The sequence below is a fragment of the Puntigrus tetrazona genome, chromosome 6 (genome assembly GCF_018831695.1).
Source record: "Puntigrus tetrazona isolate hp1 chromosome 6, ASM1883169v1, whole genome shotgun sequence".
Classification (NCBI taxonomy): Eukaryota; Metazoa; Chordata; class Actinopteri; order Cypriniformes; family Cyprinidae; genus Puntigrus; species Puntigrus tetrazona.
In genome coordinates, this window is record NC_056704.1 from 10,295,535 (window position 1) to 10,311,808 (window position 16,274).

General features: G+C 35.8%; 1 protein-coding gene across 3 annotated transcripts in view; it reads right to left on the minus strand.

The window, feature by feature from the left end:
- Positions 1-469: 469 nt before the first annotated feature.
- The window catches only part of sept9b (septin 9b), a 39,038-nt gene continuing 23,233 nt past the window's right edge, over positions 470-16,274 (minus strand). For 2 of the 3 annotated variants that reach the window (XM_043241894.1, XM_043241896.1), the window contains 9 exons: positions 11,382-11,555; positions 8,800-8,928; positions 8,594-8,675; positions 8,369-8,506; positions 4,533-4,650; positions 2,400-2,495; positions 2,156-2,252; positions 952-1,003; positions 470-859 (listed from right to left, as the gene is read on the minus strand). In XM_043241894.1, the coding sequence (XP_043097829.1) occupies positions 703-859; positions 952-1,003; positions 2,156-2,252; positions 2,400-2,495; positions 4,533-4,650; positions 8,369-8,506; positions 8,594-8,675; positions 8,800-8,928; positions 11,382-11,555 (1,043 nt within the window). In that variant the 3' untranslated portion in view covers positions 470-702. Of the gene's footprint in view, positions 860-951; positions 1,004-2,155; positions 2,253-2,399; positions 2,496-4,532; positions 4,651-8,368; positions 8,507-8,593; positions 8,676-8,799; positions 8,929-11,381; positions 11,556-12,026; positions 12,148-16,274 lie in introns of those variants that run through there. The other variant, XM_043241897.1, reaches the window with a different exon arrangement.

The following is a 16,274-nucleotide window of genomic DNA, read 5'->3' on the forward strand; positions in this document are numbered from 1 at the left end:
ACCCTTTACAAATAAAAACCAAAAAGTACATTTAATGTCAAGGCCTTTTCAATGAAAAAAAAACAACACAACAGCAATTACAATGACAAAATAATAAGTACATGAATTTTATAGATCGGCAAAGATACCACACAGGGCTACAAAAAGTGGGATACTAAAACTGCTTTAGGTTCATAATCAACTAAAATGTTACTCTTACAACACTTTAATCAAGATCACAACTCTTACCTAAAAGTGCGTGACTACACAAAAGAAGTCTGTAACGTATACATCACTTTTCCACCTCTTTGTTTCATTATGTTTTTTAAATAGTGAAATAGCTCCTCATTTCTAACAGCCATAAAGTATGATTTTGTTCAAACCGCAATTTAACCACTCATTTGTAACGATTAACTCCTGACAAATGTCCTTTTGAGTTCTTAGCCGTTTACACAGACGACAACATCAAAAAACAACAACAACAAAAACATAGTAACACATCTTTAATAAAACTCTCATTACAGACAGAACATCACATTTTTTCTACACGCTCAAAGATTCATTTTCCGCAGATCTGTTATATTTTTTTGGTGTTAAAAAAAACAACAGTCAGCAGACGCAGCCAGTCAGAATGAACGGAGGAAGATATTATTGAAAAGTGAGGATTTGAAGGGGAAAAAAAGCTGGACGGACTGAATGATGGACGGGTGCATGGTCAGGACTTTACATTTCATGAGAGAGGACCTCGTGCTCAGGTACGCCGTTGGAGTGGATTGCTGGCTGCCCGTTTGCCTGTGTGTTATTCTCATTGAGTCTGCGTACACGGTACATTTCGTAATGGATGCTGCTTGTGATATCTTTGATGTTCTGCATATGAGTTCTAGAAAACAGATCGAGAGAGAACATTTATATTTAAATAGATTTATTAACAAATGTGACTGTATTTTTATTTATTTTTTTATAATTGAATACCTGATGAGCAGGTCCCTCAAGTAGGCAAACTCACAGTGTGCAGTGTTCTCAACTGCAAAAATAATAATATAAACAGATGATTATGTGGTTTTACAGAGTAGTTTTAAACGTCCTGTCTCTGTTTCTATTGCTATTGTGCTTGAGATGTGGTAGCATATTATTAACACTAGATGGCAGTACTGTATCATACAACAGAGTATTTGAACAGCAGAGTAACGTTGGATTAATATAGGCTACTGTTAGAGTGAGCAATTACATGAATAAAAGAAAAATGAAATCTAATTTAAACTTTTTACATTTGAGTGTGTTGGGGGGTCTTTGTTGATCAGTGGCTGTAAAGCTAAAAATTAGCACTTTTATTGGTAATATGTCAACACTATGCACTGATTAATTAGACCCTACTGTCCATGCAAGGCTGTGTTTTGCTATTAATATTGGGCATAGACTTTCTATGAGGAGATGTTGTTTTAATTTTCCATTCGTACATTGATTTATGCCTTATGGTTTCTATTTATATTGGCTGAATCAGGAATTTTGCTTTTGGAAACAAGAATGGAAACCAGGACCCATACTGAGCACACAAACACCAGATATGTGAATTTGTGTATTAAGGCTTTAAATTTAGCAATTATAATACAGCAATGACATTTAATATATTTGCAATTAACGTGTTTCATTTAGGTCAATTCTGTTCTCAAGATACGAACAAATGTAAAAGTTCAATCTGCTATAAAGCAAACACTATAAAGGAATTGATATTTCCTAAACTGCATTAAAATTCAATTTTAAAAAGCAAATCTATTGTGATTTTATTTTAAATATTTAGCTGTAGCTGCTGTACTTTAAATTAAATCTTAGCGGTAATTTTCTAATGCTTTAAAATAACTAAATCAAATTTACATTTTTTATCAAAGAACAGAACGTATTTTTAAGTGCTAACATCATGAAGAACATAACTGCATTAAAAATGAAAGTTTAATTTAGTTTTTTTTAATCTTGAAAATCTGTTTAAATACAGCAAAACAATCAAAGCAATGTAGAACAATGTGGACACAAGTATGAACCAACAAAAAAAAAGCACAGGACACCAATCCAACAACAAAGCTCGCTGCCAGAGAGGATGTGCAGATGTGATTTTGGGCAAGAAAGAGTAAGATTGAAGGAAAGTGTTGTGAGAGAGGCTGAATGTTTGTGCGCGCACTACCTTCTACTGTCCCCCATCTTGTTTTCCTGCCCAGAAGTCTTTTTCCATTGACCTGATATTCTTGATCGCTTCCCACCACAGCAAATGGGATCATCTCCTAAAACAGAGATCACACGAAAACCTTCAAGACACAAAAGCAACACTTGGAATTACAATAAACAGTAAGGCAGAGACGGAAGGCACACGAGCAAGACACAGTAGCAGTGAATCGGTTATACAGATAAAAAGTGACAAGTGGACATACCCTGATCTTCTCATTAATAATTCTGTCCTCTGCATCCTCATCAAACTCCTTTTGAGGATAGATGTCGATTTCATTGGCTCGCAAGTCCTCTCTTATCTGCTCAAACACACACATCAGAAAGAATCCATTAGACAGGGTTTATTTCCTTGCTCATCGTTGGAGAACATGCGCTGTGTCTGTCCACAAAACATTAAGTTGGTAAAAAAAATAATGAAGCTTATGAGCTTTAAAACAATGGAAAAATAGTTCATTCAACTCTCTATATATTCCAGATCATCAGAAGCTAAACAGTGACTTTGTGTTATGTACAGACAAAAATTTGATAATGAATTTTAGAATATATTTTATAAATTAATCATTAAGAACTTTTCTTGGCAATTCGTTTTTTAGTCATTTTGCAACTCTAATTTCATTATACGCTAACAAGCAGCCTTTATCGTCTTAAGCATTTTTCTTCTCTGTGCCACAGCAAAAATTAAGCCACACATTTGGAACTAGAAGGATGGCGAAATTTACTTTTCCTTTAATGGCACATTCTTTAGTGTATGGGTCACCGTGCCTTTCAGATGTCAGATTGAATAATCTCAACCCACATGACTTCAGACCTCTGGCGGTGAAGATTTAAACTGGCCGCTGGGAGCATAATGGAAAAGAATCCAGCGAGAGAGCTTTCAGCCAGCGGGATTCTTTAATGAATGACGACGAATCAAAACTACACCCTTCACCGAATCCACTCTGACCTGTGTTTGTTGTCTTTCTCTGCTTCCATGTGGCTGATGCCATTAAACATTAAAGCAAATAAACCAGACAAATTCGGCATCTCTACATCAACGTTCTCAAGGTTGAAAATAGTGTCGCCCTGCTCTCCTGTCAGGTCAAAACCATGTGGGGTGGAGAAAAAGGATCTAAGGATCGTGCGCTGACCACACAGCCAAACATAACAGTTATGTACAAGCCCGAAGAGCTTCTATAGCCTTGGGTTTGTTCTGTTTGGCAGGTGAAGCAAATGTTAGGAGGAAACAGTAGCTTGGACACCCACTGAGTTTCCTCTGGCAGCTTTTAGGCAAAATCAATAGACATTATGCGAGGTGAAGTATGAGAAGGATAAAATTGCCTACAAGAGCACAACGCAAGCATGTTCTTTGAATAAAAACATGGAGTAATAATACAAATAAACCATTGATACCCATAATCTCTTCAATCACTTTTCAATGACTTCTGTGTAAATTATCATAAAAAGAACTTGGTCCTTATGATCTCTTCTTACCGCTGTAGAGTCTGTTATTGCTGTACATTAAAGGGATAAGTCATCGGTTAACATATGTTTGTGCTGCTTTTTTATGTCTAACCTCCATGTACCAACACCAGCTGCCCACCGCTGGATCTATCCCGTGAACCTCCTCAACCAGCCTGTGATGTTCTGCCAAGTTACAACTTCAGCCGAGGTTAAATAAAACACAAAGAGCCTCACCGGCCCGTGAACCCAGAGGAGACTCAACCTTAAAATTACTTTACCAGATCCAAGACTCTCTACATAATTAACAATGTCCAAGCAGAATTAAAGATATTTTCCCATACTGATTCTAGAAATGATGTGTGGTTGCAGAAATTATTTTCAAAAGTAAGCTCACACAGAAGTCACTTTTTAACCAAGCAGTTTTTTTGTTGGTCATCACGGGCTAATCTGCATGACCAGCTTCTGTTTGCACAGGGGAAACTTTTGGTTTCATGCAAGTTCCCAATTGCGTGGATTTCTATTGGCAAGATTTCACAAAATAAACATCTGTAGTATTTCATCAAACATTAACATATGCTTACAGTTTAATCTGCTACTGTTACAGAAGTAGAGTACCGCAGATATTTTCACAGACATTGTGTGACGGCAGTTTGTATTGAGGTTAAAATCTTGACTAAATAATTAATAATTCAACCGGTGTAGCCTCTGGGTGAGTGAGGGAAACCCTCTTTAAAGAAATGGAAAAAATTCCAGATGCTCGCAAATAAATTCTTTATGTCATTCTACGGGTGACTGATACAGAAGATGAAAAACTGTTTTACAAAGTGTTAATAAAAGCTTTCATTATATGTGTGGATGAGATTTATCATCTACGAGCCGAAAGATGTATTGCTTACCTTCTTTTTGAAGAAGTCCCTCTCCTCCAGGGTGAGTGTGTCTGCCTTGGCGATAACAGGAACGATGTTTACCACTTTACTCAGGTGTCTCATAAATTCAATGTCAATTGGCCGCAAACTAAAGCAAGGAAGACAGCAATGGAGTATGGATGAATTAAAAACCAATCATTAAATACAACGGTCACTATTAAATTACATTTAAAACAACACAGTGTAACAGTTGCTTCAAACTTAAGTATGACATTCTAACACTGTAATAATAATCAAGGCAAATGACTGACCAATATGGACAATTTATTGGAGAAAGGCATTAAAATGGAACAAATAAATATGTCCATTTATTTACCCTAATAACAGTCTTATTTTCTTTTGTGGATCTCATACTATATAAAGGAAAAAATACTAAAAATAAATAAAATTGTATGGCCTGTAGCAAATCATTTGGAAGCAAATATAACTAAACGGACTATACATTTCTGGGTGAACTATGCCCTTAAGGATATGTTGAACTTTCTTTGGTGCCTGTGACTTTGAATTACCTATACTGAAAAACAACCGCCTGGCATGTGTGTTTAAGTCTGCTTTGTGGATTGTTTACTTGGAGTGTGTACTGCATCCACGAGCACAAGGCACGAACAAGCAGCACTGACATCTTTAATGGCCAGATATCCGGTTCACTCAACTCACATGACACTGCTTTTTGCCTTTTTTTTTAACAAACTAGAACGAACATGCACAGAGCCTCTTAGTCCCCAGGACAAAAAGATGTCACAATCTGGGCTTACAAAACTATCACATGGTGAGGACAGCAGAGCTACAGGGCTTTAAACATTTCGCTGAGTGCTACAACACACAAAATATACACGTGCATACACAAAAAGTGTGGTGGGGAATTACGTGCATATATGTTTTTGTATTATATATGAAGACTTCAGTTGGAAAAAAAAAAATAATAATAATAATAATAACAACAACACACACACACACACACACACACACACACATATATATATATATATATATATATATATATATATATATATATTTTTTTTTTTTTTTTTTTTTTTTTTTTTTTTTTTGGGTAAAAAAATTGCATTAGTCCATTAATGAATGCCTAATTTTTTAAAATGTCCAATGTTATTTTACATTTAATTTAATAATTAACTTCTATTTATATATCATTGTGAGCAAAGTATTTCCCATAATGCTCAAATATCTCCAATGCTCTAAGAGAGTCATCCGTTTACCTATATTGTTTAACAAAATGAGTTGAAGTAACATCATCTTCCTGTCATTCCAATTCATATTTCTATTTTAATGCCCACCGGGCTGTAGACATGTAGGGCAGTCATTTCCCTCGTTTAATTTTCTTCAGTTTACTTGTATATTTGAAAGTCTCATAATTCTTTCAGAGAGGAAGGAGTCACCATTTGTGGTGGAAACTTCTTGTTTTACTTCCTGTTTCCCACAAAACCACATGGAGATGGCTAGCCACCAGAGTGCGACATCCACTAATGAGATTATAAAAGCTTCCACAAGGTCTCAAAGGTTCTGTGTGAAATGTTCAACAATGAACCTCATGGCCAGTGCTGACATCTGAATCTGGACTTTGATCAACAGCTGAAGGGTTTATAGTTCGTTTTTACTTTTCTGAAAACATGATGATTTAATAGTAAAGAACCAGATGTATTGTGGTCTTGAAACTTAAAGGGCCCCTATTATGGATTTTTGAAAATGGCCTTTCATGCAGTGTGTCACACAACTCCAAGTGGATGAAAAGGAAAGTTTTAAATCTGAAAATGCACCAATTAAAAACTTATTGTCTTTAAAAGAAAGAGTTTTGACCTTGCATGCATGCCATCCGGTTGTTTTGGTGAGTCCTAAAACCAAAATTTGAACCTTTCATAACCCATAATAGGGGCAAAACATCCAATTTTACATGCTAGACCATCCCACAGCTGATATATTCATGCTTAATTTAGTTTAAAACATGAAACCTTTTCACTGTGGAATTATGGCACACAAACCAACTGAAAAATCATAAAGTACTTAAACATTCTTGCAAATATGACATAGGGCTGTGCAATATATTCATGCGCTTCAGTTAATACACACAGCCGTGGATCACTGACAAGCTATGCATTCTCGGGTTCAGTATCGCAAATGAATCACCCGCGAAATTGAATGTGAAAGAGCTTTAGATCACTGATAAGCTACGCAATGTGTATTAACTGCCGCTCCATTTGAAATCAGGTAATGGAAATTTAAATCTAAGTACCGACCTACGTCCATGAACACAGACAGGTTGAAGTCACCGCATAAACAAACTATTCAAAGTACAGCTTCAATCCTTCCGCTAGTACCTTACCATCACACATTTCCACAATGTTCCTTTGGCTCCACCCACATTTCCCACTATGTTCTTAAAGCGAATGGGGCTGTTTCCCATGCAAAATTTCAAATGCAGGAACTACAGTCTGTGTGTACTCATGTTATGTGACATGTGGCAAGACAAGCAGCTGTTCAGATATCTTACAAGCACGCAGCAGCTGCAAGACAGTATCTAATAACAGTGTGCACTCAAACCAACACACACTCGTAGAAGGAAATACCCTCTTTAAAAAAACGTAACCCTGCCCCCAACCTTCCCTGTGCAGACACTACACACACATATATACCTAGAAAATGAAAATGCAAACAAGCCCACTTACAGGACCACACAAGATCATTTCCCTCTGGCCCCACCACATTTCTCATGTTTCTCATGTTACTAACTACGTTAACTTTTTTACTATTTCACTATTCTAAACCCATAAAAGCTTGTTCATCATCAAAAATATTTTGGTTTAAAAAAATGGCTTGTAAGTGTCCCATTGACTGTAGAGTAAATAACACTGTCAAGGCCTAGAAAAGTATAAAAGACATCGTCAGAATAGTCAATCTCCCTTCAGTGATTGAATCTGAATTTTATTAAGCGGCGAGAATACTTTTTTTTGTATGTTAAAAAAACTAAAATAACAGCACCACACAGATATGTTTTCGACATTTACTTACGCTTTGATTTGAATAAAAACAGCAAATCCTTTTGGTGTGGCTGACACAAACCAGTTTTGCTTATTTGTGTGCGAAAAGTATTCTCGTTGCTTCATAAAGTTAAACTACTGATGGCAGATGGGCAATCTGACGATGTCTTTCATGCTTTTCTGGTTCTTGACAGTGCTATGTAGGCACTCAATGGGACAGTCACAAGCCTCCTGGGTTTCATTCAAAATATCTTTAATTAAAAACGCTTTTACAGATTTGAAACAACATGGGAGTAATGATTAATGACGGAGTAATGGAAATGTCCATTTTGGGGTGGAGTAACCATTTAAGCTGAGCATTAATATCATATAATAGTGATGTAGTGTAGAACTTCCAGAGTCTGTCTAACTTGCAGCTTGTTGAGCGAACTGAAAAGGTTATAATGCTTCTAATTAAAATGAAAGCTACTTCACAGACTAATCACTCTAATGATCTTTTTTGATTAAACATAATGAATAATAAATGTAACTGAAAATAGAAAGCATATGTAAAGCTTAAACAACAAGGCTGATGATTCTTTAGCCTGACTTCACAACTGAGTGCACGGAGCAGTTTACAGTATTGATTCACCCAAAGATTTATTAAATTTTCATATCAATATCAGATTTCAACAAGGCCCTACTAAGCAAACATAATGGAACAATAACAAAAACCTATGTTTGGTAATTGTTTGAGTTTAAATGAATTTAAATAATGTGATTGTGTGTGTGTGTGTGTGTGTGTGTGTGTGTGTGTGTGTGTGTGTGCCTCACCAGTGTCCAGTAGGAGGAATAAAATATATGCAGCAGTGGATTCGTGAGTCTGGAATCCTCTTCTTCCTTTCGATGTTGATCTCTTCCTGTAAATACTGCTCATACTGTGCATTAATGAACTTCATGATGGGCTGCCAGCTATAAACAGTAGAGACAGAGAATGAGACACCAGGAAACACATGACATCTAAATAGTAAAATAAGAATTAATAAAGTTGAAACTGACCAGTTCTCATTGTTTATCTGGTCTCCGAAACCTGGAGTGTCAATGACAGTTAGCTTCATTCTCACTCCTTTCTCCTCAATATCTGTATAAAAGATGCATTTGAAGATACAAAATGGATAACTAAATCACGAAACAGTCATAGGTATTGAAATACAACTCATTCTTAAGCAAGTGTTAGCTTCAGCTTTAGTTAAAGGGCTTTGTACCATGACTGATGGACTTGATCTCAATTGTCTTGGGAATTCGCTCTTCCTCTGTTGTCATCAAAGATCTGCGACTAACTTTAGATTTAAAAAGTGTGTTCATCAACGTGGATTTTCCCAGACCACTCTGACCTGCACAAAAAAAAAAAAGAAAAATCAGCAGTAATTTGGTGCAAATAACTTAAAGGAAAAATTCAAAGTGTCAAAATTAACTATCCCTAAAATACATGAACAAAAAACCCAACAAGAATGCATAAATGTGTCATATTGCTGTTCTAAACAAATATGCGCGCTGTTAATAAAATGAATAAAGCAACTGATGATATACTAATGTTGTAATATATCAAACATGCTTATTTGTTTACTTTTTTTTTATGTGTCTCCAACTATGTCTGTTTACTTACCTTGTATACTGTATATTTATTACACTGGATGCAACATATTTTTCTGAGCTAATTTAGAGCTACTATCAAGTATGTTGCAGTCTGAACTTCTCATGAGATAATGTGCATATGCATGTAGAATGTTGCATAAAAGGATAAAACATAAGCTTTGCGAGTTTCTTCTGTTTGTTTGGGCCTTCCGCTGTCTTTTCTTTTCTCTGTACTTATCAGTGTCTAAAATCACATAGTCTGAGGATGTACTACATTTGATAAGGAACTGCTCATTAAAAGGTATGTGTAATATGAAAGTAATCTGGACATACTAGTCGTACATGATGGCACTGTCATGTTTTTATGGCATCAGTTGGGTTTTTCCTCTTTCATGACTTGTTCTCTGCGGAGAAGTAAAGCATTCATTGAACCTCTGCTGGAATGATGGAAGCTGTAGGTCATCTATGTACTAGTCATCTACTGTTTTATGAATGCTGCCAATTTGGACAAACTATAAATTGAATGTACTGACTTTGGTCTTTTTTTCTCAATTCTGGCCTCCATGGAGTTCATTGTCTGGAAGAGTTTAGCTCCAACCCTAATGAAACGCACCTGAACAAGTAAATCAATGCTTTCAGGAGTACTAGAAGGTGACAGGCAGAGTTTGATCAGGGTTGGAGAGTGGACCTTGCACACCACAGATGAAAAATCCTGGCATATTATAAAATATTTGTTTCAAAGGGCTGATGTCCGAGACAAATTCTTGAATTAGGGCTAAAGTTGACACAGCCTGTCAGAGCAATGCGAACACATCTTTCTGTTTTTTAGCATCTCACGCCATGAGCAGAGCTTATGCCATCTCCCACAGAGACACTGCTTTTATTTCAGCTACAAATTCACCTCAAGACACCTCCGTTCAGCTGTATTCTAACGCACTAGATCTAGCCGTTTTTAAATGCATTCAAAATTAACAACCCTAGTTTGATTAAACAAAACAATAGCTATATATTGAGTGATTAAAAAAAGGGACTACGACAACATGTGCGTTTTTATATGTGAGCGACAGTTCTATAAAAGAGTCAGTGTTTCTAGAGGACGTTCATGGGAGGAGCTTGTTGGATCTCTCACTGACATCCATGATAAAGCAAGAACAAAGATTGCAGCTGGAATCAGTTGAGTGGAGCAGCCAGGCAGATGCTCTCACTGCAGAAAGCATTAACTATGTCAAATTGAATTCTACAGGGATTTCTTTTTTATAAACATATTGGCATACATGTAAGTAACTGAAAAACCATTCACTATAAAAGCTTGGCAAGGTTCGAGCTTAAAGGAGTTGGTATAAGGTAATTAATTAGAGGATTATAGTTTAACAATAAAACACTCATCAAATACCAATAGATCAATCCATGAGCAAACCTTAAATATTTTCACAAAGCTGCTACATAACCGTATATTCATTTCACCAAAGCACTAGATTAAAAAAAAATAAACAAAACATCAACATGTTCTTTCAGAGACACAAAAGCATTTGTCTCATTTCTTGAGTCATAAAAGCAAAAGACATCCAAGACTCTGCAAGTAGCTACAGGTTTTATGTTCAGTTGTACACATTGCCAAGAAAAATAAAATCAGGGTTATATACTGCTGGAGAATAGTATAATAAATTTATTCCTGGAGATTTATATTTATATTTATTTTAAAAAGCTTGAAGTTGGATATTGGGGGTGGGTTGGTGGTTTGTTTCCAGACAAGTCACCTTGTGTCCTGTCTCCATATACAGCCAATATATAGTGCATCGGTGAATATGGTATATAGGAATAAAGTAGTGATTAACAGTTAACTGAGGTCATTCAGGACATTTGTATTGTATCAGTAGAGGTCAAGTTGTTGGTCTTGTACTCGGGGGTGTTGCCTCCTGATTGAAGATCTCTGAATAATAACTTTGTATGTTTTCATCCAGAGATCACATACGTGTTGTATGTTTTATATGGTCCTCAGAATTAGCTGAAATTGTGTCATAGTATAATAGAGCAGATTTTTCTTGTTTACATCATGTTGATTCATGGTATTATCCATATCAAATGTTTATTTGAACAATTTTGATCTTATTATTTAATCTATTTTATGTCAAGATTCCAGTGATACATTTTTTTTTTTATTTTGTACAAAAAAGCAATACACCTGTAAAAGCACACTGAAACCTCTACTTACCCACTACCATGATGTTAAACTCGAAGCCTTGTTTCATGGCTTTCCTTCTCATCTGTTCCAAGATGGCATCAATGCCCACATAGCCAAAGTCACTGTTAGTCTTCTCATTGCGTGTCACGGGGGTCTTTCCTACATCTGCCATACTGCCGTAAAAACTTGTAATGACCTCTGGCCCTAAAGAAATTATGTCATACAAAAAGAGAGAGACAACGATTGGCGTAAACATTTTTGCACATGCAATTTCCAACTACACGATCAGTATCACAGCTTTATCAGTCATGTAAATTTTGTGTTTTATAGTACATTTTTTTTATGTAACGGTATCTAAACTCATTGAAAGTTATGTTAATTTAGACAATATTATATTGGCATTCTTCTGCAGAGAGACCAGATGTCTCTCTACAGAACACATGGAAAAAAAGCAGGGAAGAAAACTCAATAACAAGACACAAGTAAACATGTAAGTATGTAATGCCATTTCTTTTAAAAAAAAATTCAAATCATCATTATGTTTCATCATATCAGGTTTTACAAAAACCTGTTTTAGCAAGCTCTTAATTCCGTAAACCTCTTCAAATTCTCCTTAAATTATCAATAATCATTGTATTTACCAAAACATAAAGCAAATGTTAACCACAAGCTTACCCAAAAGAGGGTATTAAGTCCGCAAAGTCGTTGAATTTGATGATTCCGTAGCTTGAAAAATGTGTGACAGAAAGCAAGTGACATATAAGTCAATGTGAAAGTGGGAGGGGACAAGGTTGCTGCTTTTCCTTTTTAAACGACAAATTGTGGCTTCCTCTTTTCATAGAATGTCTAGACACTTGCGCAAACTTCAAAACAAAAAGAACCACCTACATTTTCTTATGTTGTTTTCAAAAATAAATAAATAAATAAATAACACGTAATTAAATATAATAAATAACATACTATATCCAGATGATAACGCAAGGTTAATTTACTTGACAGCAAAAAAGCATAGGCATGTACAAACATAACTTATCAGTTATGAAACGCTCTATTGCTTCATCAGTTGCCTGAGGTGGAAAATCTGTGACTTAACAAAAACAGTCTATGCTGCATGTTACAGATCTTTACATACCATTATTAAGTATAAAGGGCTCAATAATAGACAAACTGAGAATATAGCAAAATTTACATTTCATTTTAATTATTATTTTATGCCTATGTTTTCAGGCACATTTTCGTATCTACAAAGCCATGTTAAAATGATCAGTCAGCCAAATGCAAATGTGTTTTGCATATGTTCATCTGTAGCTGATGTACAGTATCACAGATTTACGGAAACCATTTCCTGTCAGATAGTTAAGCACGCCATTTGACAGCCTTTACTGAGAAAACAGTCTAAAACGACAACCACCAGCAGCCACGTTTTAGCTAGAGAATGTAACATATGCCATTTAATACAATGACTTTCAGTCTAATTTACTCATTATTTAATTTAGAAGAACTATTACAGTCACTATGTGTAATACACTACATACTGTAATCACATGTTTTACTTGTCACCTGAATGATCATCATTTAAAACCCCTCACTCCAATGTGCAATTTCATATCTAGAACAGATTGGGCCACCTGATCAGAAAAAAGCATCTTGGGTTCCAATTTAAACACGCGCATTAAAACTTACACACTATAAATAGCTCCCAAAATAGGAACAGCAGGGCCGATTTTACTCATCAAAAATAAATGCAACTTGGCAAAACATGAGGCAAAAAATGTAAAAAAAAATCAGGCAAACCACACCCCTCAAGCTCCACCTCAGACTCTGGCCCCAAACACTCAGTGATTAATGCAGTCTTTCAGTTTGTGTGGAGTTTTGGCAAAAACCCCTTAAAGCCAATTAAATTAAATATCGGGTCTAGGTTACACTAACCAATCAACGAGCTGTACCGCTGAAGCGTACAACTTTCCATTTGCCTCAGAGAAGCCTCATGGTCTACAGTGACCTATATTTTTTCATACGTTAACCCAGCAGTCAATCATACGTGAAATCCACACTTTGACCTTGAATGAACCGCAGTTTCTTAATACCAAAGTGGAATGTTATTCCTGAGACTTTAGCCAATTTGGAGCCATGAAGGCCGAGGTTCTATACCAAATCTTGAATTACAATCTTGAATTAATCTGTGGAAAAAAAACTGTGCGTTTATTGTGCGCATACTCTATGTGTATTGAGAAATGCATACAGAAAAGTGAAGGAAAATCTACCAATGCAAACAGCATGTTCAGAGCATGCCAAATAGTCATTATCTCAGCCAGGACAAGATTTTTGATGGCCTGGTCGCTGAAACGTATCACAACGTGTGGGCATGTTAATTATGGTTTAATACACAACAAGCATTTGTGCCATTGATTACATGACTGCCCTGCTGCCCCTTCTGCCAACACCTGTTGTGGGCCATCTGCTAAGAAACAAAATGAGGCATGAATAGGAAAGGGGGGCAGTGACACGGACACACTGCCTGTTCTTTCAAATATTTGTTTTTCCTCAATTAGCCTAGTTCCCCTTTTGGTTATGCTTGGGCTACATTTCATATCATGGTTCAAAACAATGCATTATGCAGAGAAGTGATTATCATACTCTCTAGGCACTTTTTTAGCAAAAATCTGAAATCGACATAAACAGTGACACATTTCAAACAATGTCAACTTTCCTGTAGATCAGATAAATGATACTACTGTACAAACCATGTAAGACATTGCAATTAGTATGTTAACCCAATTCAAACAAACATCTAGAACTACAGTGAGCATTATTATAGACGTTTTTGAACCTAAAACTAAAATCTTGCAAATAAAGCCTCACTAAGCACAAAATACTTTATGGGAATTGCAAGTTCATAAAAGAACAGTGAATAATTATGAATTACGTACTTGAATAACGTAGGATTCTTAATATGGAGCATAATTTTGGACATGACAGAAAAACTTTCTCTTTCACCTAAGCCATTCTTAGGTTAGTTACTATCAAGCAAATTAATTAAATTACACAGTGCACCTTTAACAAAAGAAATTTTGGAAAAGAGTCCATTTTAAATTTATTTATCAAAATGAATAAAGACGTTTATAGTGCAGTATGTGGTACAGCAAAAGCGAAATATGCAAAATAAGCTTTGTTTCATACCACGAAATGTGGGCCAGACAAAAAAATACAACATAACCTTTAAAGCCAGAAGCGCTGTGGTGATGGCCAGGATTTCCTGAGAGGATCAAACCCTGCTTATGACACATACATCATAAAAGGTCTATGCACGATCAGTCCACTGTGTCCACTCTAAAACACACGACCGGTTTTAAATACTAAAGCAAATCAATCCTAAAAAGTTGTAGCTTCAGTGGCAGTTTTCCTGTCTCTCATGCAAAGTCTTTGGCCTATATTTTTTACTAGCATGTGTCAGTGTTCTAACAAACAGGAAATGGGGGTTACCGCTGAAGTGTGTCCCTGCACACACATTGCAGGCAAATTTACATTCACATTCAGCTACCATAAAGTTCACACGTTACTTTAATTTCTTCTCTTGGAGTTTATGCAATTAAAATATATTTAAAATGTTTAATTTGAAACATAATCATAACATTAAATTACTGCATTACGTTACATTCATTTTAATCAATCAAACACTTTTTGTCAAAAAACATAAGTTCTAAGAAAAGTAAGTCCGAAAGAACCAATGCTGAATTATTTGGTTAAATATATCTCAGTCCATTCTCAATAGAATGCGTGAGCAACTGACCATGTTTATAATTTAATATTTTGTAGTTTGCAGTCAAGGACTATGATATGTATTTTATCAGGTACATCTAGGAGTATGATCAGGTTTGTCCTCTTTGAAAAGGGCAACATTTAGAACCACAGAATCCCCAACTATAGGCCAGTATTCCACAGGTCTCATTTTCCAATAAGTCCTCCAAGACATCAAGAACGCTCTACCCCTTTATCCAAAATTTGATTTGGTTGATTTCCCGTTTTTACTTTAAGAACTCAAGAGTGTCCCCCTTCTGAAGCTGATCCAACCCTGTACAGAAACCATATATCCACAGAAAAGCAAGGCAAATGCTGAAACAAGGCCATCTAACAATTCATTCCTTACAGGCAACATACAATTTAAATCTGTCTTCATTCTAAGCCAGAAACAGTTGGGAATTTGCCCATGTTTAGTGGTCTGTGGTATATTGGCCCCTGTAACTGGACTTTGGTCTGGCAACAGACATTCAAAGTCAGGAGTAGGCCAAATGAAAAACGTTTGTACAACTAACAATTAGTGTCAACAGCCAATGAAGCCTGGAAGCCCTAACAGTTGCCCTAAATTTGTAGCTGAACGTGTCTAGTTACACTAGGCTAGAAATGTAAATGCTGCTAAAGCTGTTCTTAAAGAAATGAGTGAATTATAAAATTAAGAAAGATACAGGCTTAAATGGAAAACTAAAAGACTATATAGCATATCAGGAAACTCTCAACGTAAGTGACCACATTTATCATGGTTCAGTCACATTATGTGGCTGCAAAAATAACTATTCATAATAAGTGAAAGAAAAATCAGGCAGAACTAATTCTGAATTATCTGTAACACATGCTCCCATAGATGTAGACCAATAATAATAAAAAAAACATGTCTAAGTACGATCTTTTCAGGTCAACTGAAAATCCTCAATTTGTTAGACTTATGTATGAAACTATATGGCACTGTATATATATAGTAGGGCCACCATTAAAGAGCCATTTTACCAGGATTTCTATATTGCGGCTTTGACTTTGTCTGCATGCACACCGATTGGTGTATGACATCGGCTCCTTATGTTTTCAAAACGCTCTCAAGCTACTTTAAATTAAAACATTACAGGAATCCTGGCAAGGACACATCCTGGG